Source organism: Balaenoptera physalus (assembly GCF_965194825.1).
Source record: "Balaenoptera physalus genome assembly, chromosome: X".
NCBI classification, from domain to species: Eukaryota; Metazoa; Chordata; class Mammalia; order Artiodactyla; family Balaenopteridae; genus Balaenoptera; species Balaenoptera physalus.
In genome coordinates, this window is record NC_138903.1 from 67145280 (window position 1) to 67165742 (window position 20463).

General features: G+C 33.7%; 1 protein-coding gene across 6 annotated transcripts in view; it reads right to left on the reverse strand.

The window, feature by feature from the left end:
- Nucleotides 1–20463, reverse strand: part of ATRX (ATRX chromatin remodeler) — a 242716-nt gene that overhangs the window by 153489 nt on the left and 68764 nt on the right. For 3 of the 6 annotated variants that reach the window (XM_082447341.1, XM_082447344.1, XM_082447345.1), the window contains 8 exons: nt 19815–19870; nt 18858–18910; nt 17845–17969; nt 14705–14818; nt 10420–10529; nt 8688–8755; nt 5302–8384; nt 1580–1652 (listed from right to left, as the gene is read on the reverse strand). In XM_082447341.1, coding sequence (XP_082303467.1) covers nt 1580–1652; nt 5302–8384; nt 8688–8755; nt 10420–10529; nt 14705–14818; nt 17845–17969; nt 18858–18910; nt 19815–19870 — 3682 coding nt within the window. The remainder of the gene's footprint in view (nt 1–1579; nt 1653–5301; nt 8385–8687; nt 8756–10419; nt 10530–14704; nt 14819–17844; nt 17970–18857; nt 18911–19814; nt 19871–20463) is intronic. The other 3 variants (XM_082447342.1, XM_082447346.1, XM_082447343.1) reach the window with 3 other exon arrangements.

Consider the following 20463-nt stretch of genomic DNA (forward strand, 5'->3'; position numbering starts at 1 on the left):
TTTAAACATTATTAGCCTTTCAATAACATTTGAGGCCTTAAGATTTACAAGAAAGCAAATAGTAGCATAAATAAATAAAGAGGAATTAAAGCATTTTAAAAAAGAATAAAATTTTAAATGCTTTCATAATCTCACTGTGATTATATCATATACTATATAAAATCCCTGATGAATAAAATGTATGCCTTCACCATTCCATTCTGGACCTGACCCCGATCCCACAAAATAATTGGATATATATTTTTAATTAAAAAAATAAATAGGTAAAGCAGCATCTGAGTCTTTCTATCTGTGATTAAGCTCTATTCAAAAGTGCAAAATAAAATTGTCCATTCACCTTAATAAAAATGCCCTCCTGTTAATTAGGAGAATGCTGATCTTTGAAACAGAAAAATCTATCAGCACCAGCAAGATATAAAACAGAGCTAGAGTGACGGCTGGCCCCACAGCATTTACCAACTCAAAGTTAAATCCTTACAAAATTATGACATAAAAATTACATGTTTATTTTCATGTTTTCTTAATTATTAGAGTTTACTATTAGGAATAAATGGATGGTTAATACAGTACTCTAGTAAAACCTCAAGTCTATCATAGATTTTTTGGTGCTAGAATTAATCAGAGAACATTTCATCCAACCCTTTTGTTTTAAAGAACAGAAAATTTTGGCAAAGAGTAGTTAAGTCACTTGCCCACGATCACACAGAAAGGTCAGAACTAGAAGTCAGATATGCTTATCCCCATTATTCCAAAATTCCATCCACTACACCACACTGTCTTCTTGTTGAAGATTATGAGTGTGGGGGATCCTATAGTCCAGGAAGGGTTTAAAAAATATGTAAAAACATTATGGTTATACTCTTTAATACCTTTGTTTTCTTTATTCCTCATTGCTAGAATATGGGTGTACCTTTATTTTTTTTCTTCTCCCAGCTATTCCTTAGTTAAGTCAATCTGTACAGGCTACACTGTTCCCATATAAACCTATTAAGTATTATTAAAATTAATACTATCATACTGTCTACTTCTATTTTATTTGACAAATTGTTAAAATCTAAATCAGTCTAGATAGTTTGCAAATTCATACTTATTTTGAAAGCAATTTCTTAATCTTAAACATTTTAGCAGTCTCTTTTTCACTTTGAACAGGTTTTAATGAATAGGACCACCACATTAGATGGCAATTTAAAACAATAATCAAATATTGAGGAGAGAGATGTCTGTTGTCACCAATTTATTGAGATATGATTTACTTTCACCAATAAAATAATCTGTCAAAATTAAAATATTCTCAAAACACTATCACAGTTTACATGGAAACATAAAAATTGACAGTGCTGTATTTATAACACACCCTATGCTAGGTGTGTTAATATTTATATTTACTTTCTTTTAAGGTTTCTGAGTTTTAGCCCATTTTCTGGCCTTTCTTTCAAACTTGCAGGAAGACTGTGAGCGAGTCTTTCTAAGGCAGGCACTCCTGGTTTTTACAACCTGCTTGTGGTTCCGTTGCTGCTGTTTGTGCCCATGCCTAGGGTGTGTTATAATCTTTTTAAAGTCCTTACAGATGGAATCATACCTATTCTCAGGATCATTGTCATCGTCGTCATCATCCACTGTGACAGGCATTGATTTAGATAAGGCTTCATCTCCTTGAAGGAACAAAAGTGTACTTAAAATTAGCTTTAAATTATCTTTATAAGTAAAACCATGTAAAATAAAACTGAAAGCCAAAAACTTTAAAACAACTAGTGAGTTCTAAACTATACTCTGGGATCCAAAACATGAATAAAAAGAATTTATAAGGAAAGTACAATCGGGAATTTAAGAAGTACCAGCAGCAAAATAATAAATAGTTGGATGTTACATATTTCAAAGTTCCTCCCCAGAGCACAAGAATTTTAAAACTCATCCTTCCCAGTAACAAATCTTTTATCATTCACCACCCTATTAGCAAAAGTTTATGGCTGAAATAAGCTTTGTAGTGATCCATTTTAAGTTTAAAGTTAACAGATGTCTAATTTTTCCTGTATCATTGAAGAACTTTTTAAAATGCTATTAATACTTGGTAGTACCAAATAATTTTAAAATATACTTGAATTTGTCTGGTATCCAGGAGTAGAATCATCCAGAGATATATTCAAGTACAGTAAAACTTACTTCCTTATAAAAAGCAACGTTTCTATCCTTTGATTAAAACTATAAAGAGATTAAGATTTGTGCGTTTCATTGTATGTAAATTTTGCCTCAAAAACAAACTTAAACATTGTACTCTAGCTAACACTATATACGCTGAACTAACCAGGGAGAATTATGTTAATGTTTACCATTTATTTTCAAATGCATCAAAGATTTCAAGGGCATTACACTGAGTGAAAAAAGACAATTTCAAAAGATTACACACTTCGGGCTTCCCTGGTGGCGCAGTGGTTGAGAATTCGCCTGCCAATGAAGGGGACACAGGTTTGAGCCCTGGTCTGGGAAGATCCCACATGCCGCGGAGCGGCTGGGCCCGTGAGCCACAACTACTGAGCCTGCGCGTCTGGAGCCTGTGCCCCGCAACAAGAGAGGCCGCGATGGTGAGAGGCCCGCGCACCACGATGAAGAGTGGCCCCCACTTGCCGCAACTAGAGAAAGCCCTCGCACAGAAACGAAGACCCAACACAGCCAAAAATAAATAAATAAATTTATTAAAAAAAAAAAAAAAGAAGAAGAAAAGTTCATACTGGAATCCTTTTAAAAAAAAAAAAGGTTACGCACTTCATGATTCCATCTCAAAATAACAAAATTACAGAGATGGAAATCAGATTAATAATTGCCACCGGTTAAGAATAGGGATATGCTAGGGAGTGTGCATAAGGAGTAGCACAAAGGAACCTTGTGGTAATGAAACAGTTCAATATCTTGGTTGTCGTGGTGGTTATATTTACAAAGCTACACGTGATACAAATTTTGCACAATACTTACACACACACACAAATGAAGGAGTACATGTAAAACTGGTGAAATCTGAATAAATCTTCAGTTTCCTGGTTCTGAGATCGCACTATAATTATGAAAGATGTTACCATTGGAGGGAAATTAATGAGAGGCATACAAAACCTCCCTGTATATTTTTTTGCAACTTCCTGTGAATTTATAATTATTTCGAAATAAACAGTTAAAAGGGGGGAAAAAGTTAGGTACACTGATGGATAGACAGGATATATAGATAAGTATGTGATAAAGCAAATACAGTACAATGTTAACTGTAGAAACTTTTCTGTATATTTAACATTTTTTTCATAATAAAATGCTGGGGGAAAATATTGGAGAAAAAAACCCACAAGGAACACAGACACCTACAGGTTCAGGATAGAAATATGCTAAATGTAGAAAGGCAATAATAAATCTCACAATATCTTAGCAAACTGACAATAAATACCTCATTCAAACAGACCAATCTTCAAATGAAATATTACTAGTGATATTACCATTGTTCCTCTTTACTACACCTTTGAAAATGTTACCCATCCTTCAAAGTCAAGTTCAAATGCTACCCGTTCTTTTAAGTCTTCCTCCAATATTTAGATTAAGTGGCTCACTTGCTATTTATCACACAGCCCCATTTTAGTTTTATATCTTTCTTCTGGTATTTTTTTTTTAATAATGACTTATCTATGTCTATCTTGCTCATTGGACTGTAATCTCCTAGGACCATGTTCTTCATCTTGGTTGGTCATGCCATTCCCAAGCCCCAATTTCTAGGAAAATGTTGTACCCTGTAACAGGATACCCAACTATTGCTGAATAAATTGGAATCCTCTAAATTCACGGGAGCAGGGGAGGCTTTTTAAGAGCTCATAAAAACTGTCACCTAAATTAAGTTGGACATATTAGGAAAATAAATAAATTTAGCAACTATTATACTATGTTTTGAATACAAGTCCACAATCTCATACACAATTCGAAAATCCAAAAAGTTCTCAAAATTTAAAGTTTTGTAAGGTGGTGCCAAAGTTCATTTGGCAGCAAAATCTAATCTGAACTGTTTATTCCTCTTACATGTAAATGTTCATATGTTTTGCTGCGGAAATACTAATGTGTTTGATTATGGGGCCTCAGGACCTACTGGGGCTACTATATAATATATGATAACTACTCTATATTATCTTCCTAAAAACAAAAGAGTTGAAAATCCTGAAATACATTAAGCCCCAAGAATATCAGGGACTGCGGACCTGTAGTTAAAACAGCCATACAAGCAGAACTCCATCTAGGCATCTGATATAGCAGAGCATTAAACTGAGTATACCATGCATATCCCACTTGGTTTTCAAACCAACTCACTGGAGCTCCAAAAAAGGGATTTAAAGTTTTACTAAAAATCAAGATTCAAGTGAATTCCACTAAAATCCAACTGGGATAAATGGAAAATCACAACAAAAGGAAGGAAAGGAAAAATTTTAACATTTTGCTTGTGCTGGGAACACAGTTACATGAGAAATCTACTTTATAAATATTTTAAAATTAATTTTAAGTGTCCCTGGTTAACTGATGGGTTTTACTGACTTAAAAAAAAAGACAATATGACCAACAAGTGTACATTTATTATACAACTGATTTTTTTTAAAGAACTGCCATAATGATAAATATTTTTTAATTTTTTTGTGGGGGGGCCGTATTATATGACCAGTTGACCCAAACCCTAATTGTCCTAGTGCTCTATCTCATCAGGGTAGGGTAATCCACCTACTTTCTGGATTTCTTTCTTCCTCTATTTTGTTAGTGTTAAAAATGGAAATATCTGTTCATGTCATTAGAAAAAAATTGATGAGCATCAGCAAAGGGTTTCAATAAATAAACTTAAATTTTTCTGAGGATTTCACGGGACACAAAGTTACTCTGCCCAATTTAAAAAGTCAGATGAATGACAAAGCAGTTAAAACTTTCACACACCATGTTATATCCATACCAAGCACTCATCTCCATTACTTGAATAAATACCTACTGAACTACTAGAACCAGTCTGATCTTCCTTCATAAATTACTTTTCATTACTCCAAAGAAAAGCATTAAACATTGATAAATTTACCCAACACACTTGATATAGTTGATACAGAATACTAACAATACTGCAAATACCTCCCAATGATGACCAAAAAATGGAGAAAGAGTTTCTAGTAAATCTCTATAAAGAATTTTTAAATGGTGTTTTCCTAAACAGTAAGTAACCTTGCGTTTGATTGACTTCAGAGAAAATTAAACAATGTAGTTATTCAAGAGGGAGAAAGTACAAATTTTCTATTTATTTTCCCATACCTGAAGATTGACAAAATCCAGTATGTGAAGACAGCACTAAATTTTCAGTCACAGGCTTTATTTTCTGCTCATCACTGCTCCCCTCACCTACAGAATTCTGATCATCATCTCCTATGTCAGAAGAAGATGAGGAAGAAATGTCAGCCTGCTTCCTTTTAGTGCTTGTTCTTAGGGAGTTTCTCATTTTCTCCTTCATATTGCCTGCCTTCTTTTTAGCTGAAGCTCTTTGTTTCTTCAGCTTTTTATTATCTTCGGAACTTTCCTCAACATCAGAAGATGATGAGCCATTTTGTACTTCCTTGGTATTTCTCTTTGAATTTAAATTTCTTCTTTCCCTTAATTCAATTCTTTTCGGTCTCTTATCAGAAGAATCACAACCATCTTCTTTCATGGAATATTTCTCAGTATCAGATGATGAACAATCTTGTCTCTTCCTTGAACTCTTTTCAGGTAAGTTGCACCTTTTCTTCTCTCGACTGGATGTTCCATTCTTACTCCTCTTATCTTCGGAAGAATCATAACTATCTCTTTTCCCTGGTAACTTCTCAGCATTATCGGATAATTCATCCTTCTTTTTAGGAGTTTTATCTTTTATTTTTTTACTCTTCTTTTCCCCATCAGTTGTGTCATTCTTATTTTGCTTTATGCCTTTAGGAAAATGACAAATTTCTTCTCCCTCGGGTAATTTCTCAGTGCTATCAGATGATGATTCATACTGTTGTTCCATCTTAATTACTCTTTTCTTCAAGACTGTAGTTTTCTTTTCTTTTTCTTCAGTTCCCTTTTTGCTCTGCTTGTTATCATCTTCAGAGGATTCATCACTCTGTTCTTTCTTTGGGAACTTCTCAGCAACATCAGATAAGCCACCTTGTACTTTCTTACACATTTTGGTTTTCAGATACATAGCCTTTTCTTTAGTTTCAGCAACCTTTTTGTCTTCTGGAGAATTAAAACTCTCCTCTTTCCCAGAAGAAAGCTTATCAGCACCATCTGAGGAAACACTTGGCTGCTGCTTCTTAGAGAGTCGATCTCTCAATTCCATGATAGTCTTGTCTTTATCAACTATGCCTTCTGCTGAAGAGAAATTCTCTCCCTCTTCTTTCCTTTCAGCATCATCAGATGATCCTTCCTGGGCAGTCCTCAAACTTTTCTGACCTTGATTATCCATTCCTTTTTTGCTGTGTTTTTCATCATCAGAAGAATCATAATCTTCTTTACTTGGAACTCTTTTTGTTGTTGTTCTGGCAGCCCCGATTTTACTCATACTCTTTATCTCTTTTTCTAATTCTGAGTCATAATTAGAAGATTCAGACTGGTTTTGTCGTTTCTTTTTAGAAATGATAGACCTTTTAGCTGATTTGCCTTTTTTAATATCAAAATCTGAGCCAGAAGTAGAACTTTTTCGTTTCCTTTTTCCTTTATCATCTTTCCCTGTTTGAGTCTTTACATCATACAAAGTCTTCTCATGATTTGCATGAGGTTCATTAATATCAGTATCTGAAGAAGAACTGTGACTCATCCTGGATACTTCTTTGAGGATTGCTAGCATTTCATCAGAATCTGAATTTTGATCCACAGTCTCTGACTGCTTAGATTTAGGCAATTTATTAGGTTTAGGATTATCTATAGCACTGTCAGAAGAATTCCGCTTATCCTTTTTTCTCATTGAAACTGATAGTTTTTGTTTCTCCTTAACGGTGTCATTATTTTCTTCATCTGAATTTAATGCTGTAGGGTTGGTTTCTGTCTGTCGCCTCAAGGGTGTAGTCTTTACACGTGGGGATCTTCGAAGATCAGATTCTTCTGAAAGTAATGGAACTTCACTTTCAACCAAATGCTCATTATCATTCTTTTCCTGTTCAAGTCCACAGTTCTCCAGCTTGGGGTTCAGACAAGAACTTCTATAGCTATCTTTATCTTGTGGAACTTCCTGACAATCAGCACCTTTAATTGGGGAATTAGAAAGGGAAACAGGGGTGAGTTTAACATATAATTCTTTTGTTACTTTAGCAGTTGCTTTTGATTTAATACCTCCTCTGTTGTCTTTTGAAGTAATATTTAATTTTACAGAACTCTCCAGTTCTTGCTCAGTTCCACTGTTGCCATCTCCCTGATAATCTGCTGAACTCTGAACTTCCATAGCAGTCTCAAGATTCTCAAAAATGTCTTCTGGAACTGAGGAAGGAACAGACACAATATCCATGTCTAAGTCTTCAGAAGTGTTAGCAGGTTCATACTGAGGTTCTTCTTTTTTATCAGATTTTTTATGTTCACCACTGGGATTTTTATTTGCTCTTTGTTCCTCTACTGCAACACTCTGATCCACATGCTCACTATCTACCTGCTTTCTTGACAGTTTAGCTTCTGATTTTGAAATATCCTTCCTTTCCAAAGCACAGGGTTTTTCTCCTTTTCGTACTTTTGTTTCAGACTTAGCATCTATGACTTTATGCTCTTTGGTATTTTTCTCTTTGTTTACAGCATCCAAAGCTCGAATCTCTGAATTCAAATCTTCTTCTAACGCAAGATGAGCTTTCTTGATATCAGCCAACACAGATTTAAAAGCCTTAAGCTGACGTAACTTTGTAGTAGAATTGATTTCTGAATTATCTGTTGCCTGCTTCAAAAACTTAACGTAACTGGAGTTCATGTTGGCAGTAGTCTCAATCAGCTTCTTTGCCTTCTTAATCATCTCCTTGGGCACAATTAGTGCTGAATAAGAGTAGGTTACAGAACCAGAACATGAATCATCTAATTTCTTTTCTTCTCCATTACAATTTGAACTGTTTTTCTTTGGAGAAAATCTGGGTGTATGGTCATATACTTTACTACTCTTTTCATTGTCAACTTTTATCTTCTTCTTATTTTGTTGCAACAACTGTTCTAAGTTTTCAAATACGCTGTTACATGCTGTGACCAAATCCAACAAAGGCTCCGGGTGACAAATGTAGCAATACCATTGGTTGTTTTCATCCATTATTGTAGACAGCTCCTTTCGACCAAGGTTGCGTAGAATGCATTTCTTGCAGAAGGCATTATGGCAAAAGTCACAACAAATCAAGTTTCCACCTTCTGCACACCATCTGAAATTATTTAAAGATTAAAATATTATTCTGAAATGAAACACATTTTAAACCTTTACAGTATTAAAGCAATTTAAAATTTCCTGGCAGCAATTTTAATAGCAAAGTAATTTTGGTCATTTACTTATTCTTTATTAGAAAATTAAAAGACATAAACCAAGGACTACGTGGAAAAGAACAACCTTCCACGAAAGATATCAATGATGATACTATAAAAAATAGATCTAGTAACAGACTATGTAAGAATTTCACCTCAAAAAGCAGACAACACTGAATTTCAGTTCATCTTGATTTATTACCTACCTACACTGTTCATCCATTCCATCTGAGTCACGGCTAATATCATCACTCATGTAATATTTAAAGCAATTCTATTAAAAAAGAAAAGGGAAAGGGGAAATTTATTCAAAACTGTTAACATTCATAAAGGAGAAAAACTTTATTTTTTAAGTCATTAAAAATGTACAGGGAATGTGTATGTGTATGTGTGTGTGTGTGTGTGTGTGTGTGTGTGTGTGTGTGTGTTTTAGAGAATCAAAGCGATAACACTGTATTACCCCTACTAGTACTTTCCAGACACAGGAATAGCTCAAGAAGTTAATTCCTTGACATAGATTTCCATATCATCAAGTACCACTGTTCCTTACATAAAAGTTGATAAAAGATTTTGGTAAAGCAAATTTCTGATCTCATATGACTAGCTACCAAAGATCTACATAAAAATGTATTAGATGTTGCTATTAGTTAATAATAATTTACTAGTCATCATATATAAACAGCTACTATGTATAGAGCTGAGCAACAGTATCCTACATTAACCTACATTATCTTTAAATCTCAAATACCTACTGTGCAAGGTAGGAGGTATTACAGCCCAATTTGAGAGAAAAGGCTTTGGTTCATTAATATGTAAATAAATCTCCTAAAGTTATACAACTGGAAGAGGCAAAACTGGTATTCAAATCCAAGTCTGAATGACTTTAAATTCCTTTTCACTGGGACTGGAGAAAAGGGAAGGTTCCATGCCCACTGATGAAAACTACTGATTACTGAAATGGGCTAGGCTCAACAGACTGGCCCTTGAAAAAAAAAAAACAATCACGTATATAAGAAAAGAGAAAAACAACGCACATTACAAATCCAACAATATAAAATTCAGCTGTCACAATTTAAAACTAGAAGCTACAACACGTACCCTAAACAGGCTCCTGGCTGAAATGAATTCAAGGAAAGGAGGACACAAATTACTAAAAGACAGAGTAAATTTAGTACATTTAAGTAGGTCTACATCTATCAAAAATTCATACAAGATCTAGAACTGGGACTCTAATTAAGGAAAGTCTGGTCTGCCCCTGCAATTCAAGGAGGCATTTTATTGGGAAGCAAACTAACAAAGGATTAATTTTAGCAGTAATATGAGTTGGGGAAATGATAACCTTGATATTATAGATATTTAAAATTAATTCCAAGGTATTACTTGTAAAAAAGTTTACACAGACTGTTAAAACTATCTTCAATACATATGAAACATTTTTAATTCTATTACCTCCAAATTATGTCAAAACCCTGCTCCACATGGAGAGTTCAGATTTGGGTAATAAGAGTATGTAAGAGGGAACATTATAAAACATATGTGTGCACACATATATACTCTGCAGTTTCCCAACACACCACACTCTCCCTCACCTCTGAGCCTTTGAACACTATGTTGCCTCTGGCCTAGAATATGCTGAACCAATCCCACTTTGCCAAGCTAATTCTTATTTATATTTCAGGTACCACCTACATCATCTCCATTATAAAGCACCCCCCCAACCCAACTCCAAATTACAAAGGCTTCCTGTGTGTTCCCAAAGTACACAGTATCTCCCCTATCATAGCACTTATTGGGACTTTCATGTCTGTCTTCCTCACTACATTATATGTCCTCCAATGGCAGAGACCATTTCCGTCTTCATCACTGTGCATCAAAAGTCTGACACATGTTAAGCATTCAAATATTTGCGGAATTAATTACCAACAGATCATTACATACCTTACAAATAAGTACTTGCAGTGAAGGATGTCTATAAATGGAATCTTTTTGAAAATGATTGACCTGTTGTCCACAAGCGGTACAGCTCACAATCCCATGAAGCCCATCTTCTAGGAGAAAGGAGTGACCATTATTCACACATATACACACATACAAAAAGATATATACTTTAGTCAGCATTTCCCAACATTCGAATTGAAAATTAAATACCTCATAATCCTTGGGAAAATGACATTTTGGACACAAATACAAAGGTTAATAATTTTATGGACTTACTAAAAACATGACAACCTTGACAAATTGCAGAGCTAACCTGCTCCCTTTTACAGATACAAACCCTGTTTCTTACAACAACTTGATATAACATGAAGAGACTCCATAAAAGAAGTTCTAAAAATAGGGGTCAAGAGCTCTTTTTCATTTTGCTACTGCTTCACAAAGAAATTCAGGATCAGTTCTTAAAGAATGGGGAAGTGAAATATATGGAATAGATTCTTTTGTAACCCTGTACTTAAGTTAGGTATGCCATTAAGTTTTTATTCTCAAAATGGAATTGTCTACACAGATCCTTTCAATATTATGTGAAAACCTGCTAACTTTATATTACCAATTTCCTTCCTAAGATTCCCTTCAATACTATCCACAATCCCCATTAACCTGCCTTTTTTCTATATCTATTCCATATCGGCACTATTATTTCCAAATAAGGACAAATAAGATTTGCAGGTATATCTATCTTGACAGCAAAACTTCAGAATGGCTGCATTTTGACAGAGCCCCATTCCACAGTTTCTGCAGAAAAACAGATGGGAGATAACCTACACAATAAAGGGGACCTCTCCTGCCTCACTCTCGTCCCTAGTTCTGCACGGTGCTTCACAATCTGAGCTGAACATTAGAATCAGCCAAAGAATCTTTTAAAAACAGGGACAGCCATTCCCACCCCTAACCCACTGAATGGGGATCTCCTGGACACTTTTTTCTTTTTTAAGTTTTACAGATGACTCTGATGTGCAACCAAGACCTTGATCCAAATAAGATGATAGATTATGATTCAAAAGAGGCCAGTGAAAATGCCTGCATTCACCAAAAGAAAAAAAGGTGAATGACTTAAAAAAAGAAAAAGAAAAAAAACTGTCTCTATCCCTAAATGAAGGACAAACAACAAATACATTTCTCACCTTTTAATTTTCTATTTTGTGTTTTTCTTAGTTTTAAGGTCCAAAGCACCATGGACCCAAGCATTATCACAAATATTTTTATTTGCAGAAGTTAAAAAAGTTTAACCAAGGTATAAGGGCACCATGATACTTTTCCAGAAAATATAGAGAATTTGAAGACCTACTATATAAGCTGGTAATATTTTCCTTTAAATCATATTCTCCTCCATTAGTTTTGATCTTGAGTATTCATATATTCTGTATTTCTTTTAACATAAATAAATATACAGTGTGCTTTTTCATGTCAAATAATGATTGCATTCATATAAGCAAGGTAACAAAAAGCTAGAGTTTGAATGTTCATCCACTGTTAGATAATATTAAGTATCTTCTATGTGCTTTCGCACATATATCACTCAAGAATTTTAAAAAACTAGGTGATCCATTGGAGAATTTCTCCCATATGTGCACAATGACTCATATAAAGGCTATTCATTGCAGTGTTAATTAGCAAATTGGAAAAATTTGAAAACGAAAATTAGAAATAATTTCACATTTGGGAAATGGATAGTGGTTTACTCATACAACTAAATTCTACAGAAGAGCGAAAAATAAAAAACTAGATTGTACATTTACTGATATGAATACATGTCAAAATCAATACTGGATGAGAAATGCTACAAAAGGATATATACAAGATACTACTTTGTATACTTTTAAATGAAATATAAATGCTGTAAGAATAAAAATATGTAAAGAAAAATATAAAAACATGCATGGGAACACCACACATGCATACAAACGTCAAATAATCACAACCTGAGGTGTGAAAGGAAGGATAAATAGATGAGAGTAGGACTAAACCAATTAGTTTAAGTGAGATCTTATTTAAGTGAGATCTGAAACAAATATTGTAAAATGCTCAAGTGTTATTTTAGTATACATACTTGTTTCTATGCATGTATGTTTCAAATTTTTATTTTTAGTTATAAAATATCTTCATGATTATAATATATATAGTGTATAAATGGAAAAGAGGCATTTTCAATTCTGAGCTCAATACATTTTATCAGTTTTAAAGAAAGAACAAAATTATTCTGCCATATAGAAAAATTAGGTGTAAAATATGTTTTCTAACAATTAAACTAGGGAAAGGATATCAAAATAGGCTATGGTATTTAAAAAACAATGGCTCCTGAAATGATCAATATCTTTGTGTTTAATTTTGTTTCAAATCATTATAGGATTATTTTATGTATAAAGTTTACCTTCTTGACAGTTTCCTATATTAGACTTCAATTTTAGAACTAACTTTCCTAGGAAGTTTGAATATTAACTAGCAATTCAGTACCTCAGATCACTAGTTTGTTCGTACATGTGTATATGAGTAAACATAGTTAAATTTCCTGTGTGATTTCCAACAGCTTAAAGACGTAGCAAATCATTAAGAGAAAAATTAACATGAAAGATTTTAAGTGCTATTATATGGCTATAAACATACATTTTCCCTTAAGTACAATATAAACATTCTTACACAGAACACTCAATAAAATGTTCCAGAGACATATCAGCTCAGACCAAATACCAGCAGCATAGTAAAGTGTCACTAAAAACACCCTCCCCAATAACTGCGGTTCTTTTTTATTCTCCTTTTAGCTGTTATCCACATTTGAGGCACTGACTGCTCCAGAGTCCCTCCCCAAAAGACACCAATTAGATATTAATTTTGACACAATACACTTAGTTATCTGTCTTCCCTAGAGGACCCATAATCAGAAATAAAAAGAAAGAAACTCTTACTACTGGTCCTTATCATCACCTTCTACTTGCAGGTTCTCTTATTTTAAATAATACTACTTAGCTTTGGTGAGCTCTGTTGTTGCAATGGCAGCTTCCCTACTATGAATTAGATTCTCAATCTTCCTTATGCTTGAAAGGGGTAGAACACCCCCTTGTGGATAAAAGACTAAACAACAGTTCCTTGATTTTCTCCAACAATCTAATGAATTATTGAATCTGAAAACCGATATATATATATATATATATATATATATATATACACACACACATACACACACACACATATATATACACATATGTATATATACACATATGTGTATATATACTATAAATACAGATGTATCTTACTAGTACCATCAAGATATCACATAGCACTGAAATTAAAATCTACACAAAATTTCACCAAGAACTATGCTATAATTTCACAATTTACATGATAAATATTTAACAGACATGCTTCCATTACACTTCTATTCAGAAATTTAGTGTCATGTTCTATCTTTTAGAGATTCATTCTTCCTATAGTAATGGATTCTGACTCTGTTAATCTGCCCAAAAAATACATACAGGCACTATTTTAAACTCACACACAAACAAGTAGGACACATACTCCACTGTAGTAAATTTTTAAATGCATCCTCCTTATGCTACCTTTCTACAGATGATTAGCCAATGGTTGTGTGTATAAGTGAGGGTAGACAGACAAAGGGAAAGGCGGCTCAGACAGATGGAGGGAAGGTTACTAGCTCTAGTTCCCGTCTCCTTCCTACTCATCTCTGCACTGATATCCTTAGATCAATAGATCTCTAACTTGAACGCACATAAGAACAAACTGGGGCACAGTCTTGACATCATCCTCAGAAATTCTAAATTGTTATGAGTGGAGTCAAGGGACTTGCATTTTTAATAAGCACCCCAGGTGACACTAATGCAGATGTCCATCACTCTGTGAAACAATGTTTTAGATATATATAAAGTTACCTGAAGGCCACAGGCAAGATTTTATCCAAATCTAAAATTCTTTCGGGGTGAGAGGGAACACATGGTATTCTGGCATATAAGCATTACAGAACTAACATGTGTAAGAAGGAAATAGTAAGCTTCTTGAGATAACTTAATAGCCACTGAAGGCAAAGGCATTTTGATAAATGGTGTTTAACCTTTTCTGCTTCAGAGCTCAGAAAGAAACAGAAGTTATTTTTAAGTAGTGCTTTTAAAAAACAATGGGCAGAAAAGTGGAGGTATTTTTAGTAAGCACATCAGATTTTCCAATATGGTCATAAACAGCACTTTAAACTCATGTTTTCATTTTCACTTGTATTTACCTCCGCGTTTTTTGAGATTTTCAGTTTTCATTTTACTTCTGCTTCTAAATTCAGGCCCTTTAAAATCATCTTTGTCTTCATTCAGCACTGGCTCTGGTTGTACAATCACTGTACCTAGAATGATTTCATTTAAAAAACCATTACACATATTAAATGTGCAAGTGAAGTACAAGACTTCAGTTCAGATAAAGCCAACATTGCTGGTACATATTTTTGTTTCTTTCAAGCTTTCAATATTTGTATAAGGACCTCTCAAGAATAAATAAAACAGGGAAATAGTAAAAGGGCCAGGTGTCAACAGATTACTTGTTGGAATATAGTTCATAAAAATGGGGGGGGGCGGTATTATGTACTGATTCATAACAGAAATGTGTGAATAAAGTAGAAAGCCTTAGCCCAGTTCTGAATTTTATACTGCCTATCACAAAAGCTGTTCTGAATATGAACATCCATGCTAAGTTCCACAGTTTAAAAAATAAAAGGATCAGAAGAGAAAATTTTAAAAAGCCATCCTATTCTTCTCATAAGCCAAATCATAAATGCAGAAAAAGATTTTTAAGGGGTTGTTTTATATTGCTTTGGGGGAGGATAGTGGGGGACAATGTGAGAAGTTAATTCTGCTATTACTGCTATACCTATTCTGTGGCATTTCCCAAATAATACATCAAAGTTTCAGTACCCTGCAAAGTCCTTAAAGAGTTTTAAACAAAGACTGCCTTAAGATACTTAAGCTCAAGTGCTAGGACAATAAATTGCAGAATGAGATCAATTGTTGGTCCCTATGGAAATCTTTTAGAAAGAATGTACTTTCTTAGCTATAAAACATGTGAACTGAGGAGAGAGGTTGCTAATTTAAGTTTTCATTTTAATCTCTCAAGAGCAAATAAAGCAGGGGCATAGTAAAAAGGGTCCAGGTCTCACATTTACCTACATTGCTGGGCTTAGTAATTGGGCATTACTGACAACAATTAAGAAAGTACAGTCATCCCTCGGTATCCATGGGAGATTTGTTCCAGGACCCCTTGGATACCAAAATCCGTGGATGCTCAAGTCCCTTAAATAAAATGCCATAGTATTTGCATATAACCTACGTACATCGTCCTGTATACTTTAAATCATCTCTAGATTACTTATAATACCGAATACAATGTAAACACTATGTTAATAGTTGCCGGCCAATGACAAACTCAAGTTTTGCACTTTGGAAATTTCCAGAACTTTTTTCCCCAAATATTTCTGATCTGCGGTTGGTTGAATATGAAGATGCGGAACCCACGGATACGGAGGGCCAACTGTAAAATCTGGTAGTTGTCAGGGGCTGTCTCCCTGAAACATGGGTCTATGTTATTTAGCGAGCAAGTTTTAGCAAGGTATAGCACCTACTTAAATGAATTTCTGAGTCTCTGAAAAAAGGGGGGAAATAGGGCACAAAGGATTGAGTTTTTACAAACTGGTAAATATAAATAATCTCCACACACAGGAAAAACCTTTATTCACAACAACCATTTCACATATATACTCTCAGAGAAGCCCTGGCATTTGAAAAAAGCTAAACATTTATAGTTAACCAAAAAAAAACCAGATTTCTTTCTGAAGATTCTTCTCTAAATGGAAGCAAAGCAGCAGAGTGGAAACAGCACTCACTAGCTTTGGATTCAGGCAGACCTGGGTTCAAATCTTAGCTTCTCAATTTAAAGCTGAAAAAGTTCCTTGAGCTCTGAATTTGTTCCTTCATCTCTACAAGTAGAAACAGTAACTACCTTACAGCATTGTTTTGAGGATTAAATAAGTTAATTTTTTAAGAGTCTGGTACTTATACATACTCAATATAGTATTATAATTATAATCAATCAAATTTAACCTTATGAAACAGGTCTATTTTTGGTTTGGTGGGAGAGAATTACGCTTAGTTCAGGTTCGTAACATCCCATACTAACTCTTTTCCACAATATCATTAAAAGATTGGAATTCCTAGTTCTTAGCTCACCCAGTGGCCGTCATAAGGACTCCCAGTGACAACCACTGAGAATGTAATAATCCAAAGTGAGTCACTGCCTATGGGACTCAAGACTCCCATGTTAGTTGTTTCTGCCGTAGGCCACCAAAACCATTACATAAAATTGTCACAGATGATTTTCAAAGCCAAGTAAATGGTAGGCCCATCAATTTTCCTTCTATCTCTCTTCTTTCTCTCATTCATTTCTTTTCCTCATTTCATTTCTCATCTATTATAACTCCCAATTTGCCCTAGTCAAGCAATGTATTATTCTCCTAACTCATCATTTTTTTAAATTTCCATAATCAAAAAATGTGTCACATAAACATAAGTAGAGACAGAGAATAAAGTACTAAATACTGCTGTAAATGATCTGTGAGAAAAAATTTGAAAAATCTGCTAAGAGCCTTTAAACATATTATTCAATAAAGAAAAAAATCTAAACTGTTGATTTCTGAAACACTATGAAATTACCAAGACCCTTGTCATTCTCTCATCATGTAATCACACTGCTCTCAGACGTGGGCTATGAAAAGTCCAAGATTTTCATTTGGCTTCCCCCCTCCCCACCCCTGCCCAGGCCCCAATCTAATCACTGCACTTTTAAGGTTAGAAACACAACGGTTGAGAGGAAATGTAACAAGGCATTTTTAAAATGATAATTACAAGAAATATACCTAAGTCAAATTTAATAGGTAACTTCAGCTTTGCATCTTAGGGAATTTAAGAATGCAGTAAGACTAAACTAGACTTTAAGTGTTTTTTTAAGAAGTTTTCAGAGTATTCATTGTTTTTCTATAAAGCAAGCACATTAAAATTTACTGAACCAAAACTTAATATACTAAACTTTTAAACCAACTTCCACGTTCAAGCATAATTTGGAAAATAAAATCCCTTTTCTAAAACCCAATGGAAAGAGAAAATAAGTCTTTTTCTTATCAAACCTGACTGAATATTCTAAATTTTGAACCTCAATAACACCCATTATCATTACCATACTAATACATTTCCAGACCATCACTATCAAAATATTAGGTTTGGTCCTTCACACACAGCTTAAAGTAATCAAGTTCCAATTTTATAATAATGACATTTAAAAATGCATTTCAACTTTAACTTCATATGAAAAATTAATACACTTTACCTTTTGGCAAGCTTTGCATAGTAATATCATTTTCTGAATTTTCATTAGAAGCATCTTCATTTACAGTTTCATCCAAAGGTTTTTCATCATCAGATTCTACATACTTTGTTACAACTGAAGGTTTCCTATGAAAGAATTAAGTCCACAGAATTATGGACACTTCTGCTATTGGAAAAATACCCAAGTAACATAAATAACATGTTTAGATTAAGCAGTGGCTCTTAACCAGGGATACATATCAGAATCACCTAGGGAAGCATACATCTCTCTACCATATAACTGAATATTATGATTTAGCAGGTCTTGGGAAGGATCAGAGCATGTGCATTCTGAAAAAGCTATGAGGAAGATTTTGAAGGGAACTCCTATTTAAGAATCACTACTTTAGGGAATAAGTTAATAACAAGCAAGCTGTGATTATTAAGAGACATTTCCACTGGTTCAAAAAAGTAAAAGTCCAATAGAATAAACTGCAAACTTCTAATAAAAACTACACTCCACAGTTATATTAGGCATTACATTATGCTTTGAGGTAGTTTCAGTTGTTACGTACAATTCACTTTGACAACTTAACACAGACAAGTATTTTAACCACTCTTTGATCTTCTTATAACTTCCTCATAACTATGATGGCTACCAGTCCCCATACTAGACAATTTCATATAACCCTAAAAAACTCATATTGCCTCATGAGGAATTCAACATTTCATTTCCCCTTTTCTCCTTGTTTTTAAAGCACATATATTATCTGACAAATTATCTACATATTTCCAGGGCCACTAATATATAATAAATCCCCTCCTGGGAAATTTTTAATTAAAATTAAAAGTCAAGTGATGGATACAAGAGATTCATTATACTATACTGCCCTTTTTAAATATACATATGTTTGTATAAAATAGTTTACTGAGAACAGAGTGCTTTAAGTTTAGAAAAAAAAGATTATTCTAAGAAAAAGAAAATAAAACAACCTGAAAAAGAAAGTAACTTTTTTCCCTTCAACATCAACCAACCTCTTTGATCGTGATGATCCTGATGATTTGGATTTTTCTGAAGAGCTAGCTCCCTAAATGCGAGAAATAAATACAAAGGTGAGTAAAACTCTCAGAGAAACATCCCTACAATTAACTGTTTCCCTATACCAAGATCTCTAATATAGTGATAGAATGAGATATAATTTTTATGCCTAAAATATTTTTCTAAAAGGAACTTCAAAAACTAATTCTAATTTACTCTCAAGGTTTCCTTGATTTAAGATTAATTTTTTTCATTAAATTGTTACTGTTGAATTTTGAGGTACAGAAGATGATACACTGCTATATCATGATCTTGGCCTAAGCCAACAAAGACAAAACAAAGGTGTAGAGGTAATCAGATCCCAACAGAGGCAGAAAAGTTTTAAGGATCTAAAAATGTGTCATTTTCTCTATCCTAACATATGGCACAGAGTACCTTCTACGATTTCCTTTGAGATACTAAATTTACCTTGGTTTTGCCAATATAATCAGTATATTTTATTGGATTCAATTTTTTACACTAGGTGGGAAGAATTCTAAAACTGTAGTGTAGGCTGGGGTATCAGGTGAAGGACCTCAGGATGGGTTCCAATAATACTGCTTAAGAGACTCTAAATATTCAGTTTTGAGAGATCTCAGAACCATGGGGTTATGCCCATAACAACCACCTTGGGCACCACTGTTGCAATATAATAACACTCAAATACCTATCTGTTAGCAAGCCTTCCGTTGTCTGACTTTAGCTATATAGCTGAAGCAAACCACAACAATAACAAAAACAATGAACACCATCAAAAAGTGGACAACGACCCAAAATGAAGTACTGTAATAATACTTGGGTATGATAGTAAACTCAAACACATGCATGTATTAAATAAAAGCAACCTGATGACATACTCTAGTTGATTAGCATTAATTAATAAATATCTTTTAAATGCTTCAAATTATTCTTACCTCTTCCTTGTTGTTTTCCATCATATCAGAGTTATTTCCAGAACCACTGACTTTATCTTAAAAGAGAAGAAATAAAAACATTATTTATCTCTTTGGTGCATTATCAAATAGAACACCAATACCTACAATTCCATGAACCTATTTTTCAATCTATGTAGTATGGCAGTATTGGTAGTACTTTACTCACATTAAAATATAAGAGTTTTCTATCAACTATACTCCAATAAAAATTTTTTTTTAAAAATAATATTGCTTTGGTTAAAAAAGAGTTTTCTGATTAAAATCCCTCTCTTTTGACACACTAATCCTTCTGAAACAGCATTTCTGAAAAGAGCAGTTTGTAATCAAAACATTTCCTATTGTAATTGTTCAAGGTTTTTCTCTTAGAAGAAAATTTAAGTTCCATCTTCTACTAAAAATAAAATCACATTATTAATTGTATTTTCCTTTACCATAAGACACTAAACAAAGAAAAAAACAACTTCCTAAAGGAAGCAGAGGGAATGAAATAATAAAGATTAGAGTAGAAATTAATGAAACAGGAATAGAAAACAATAGAGAAAAATCAATGAAACCAAAATAAGTTCTTTGAAAAGATGAATAAAACTGAAAAAAAAAACTAAGGCTAGATGGACCAAGAAAAAAAGGA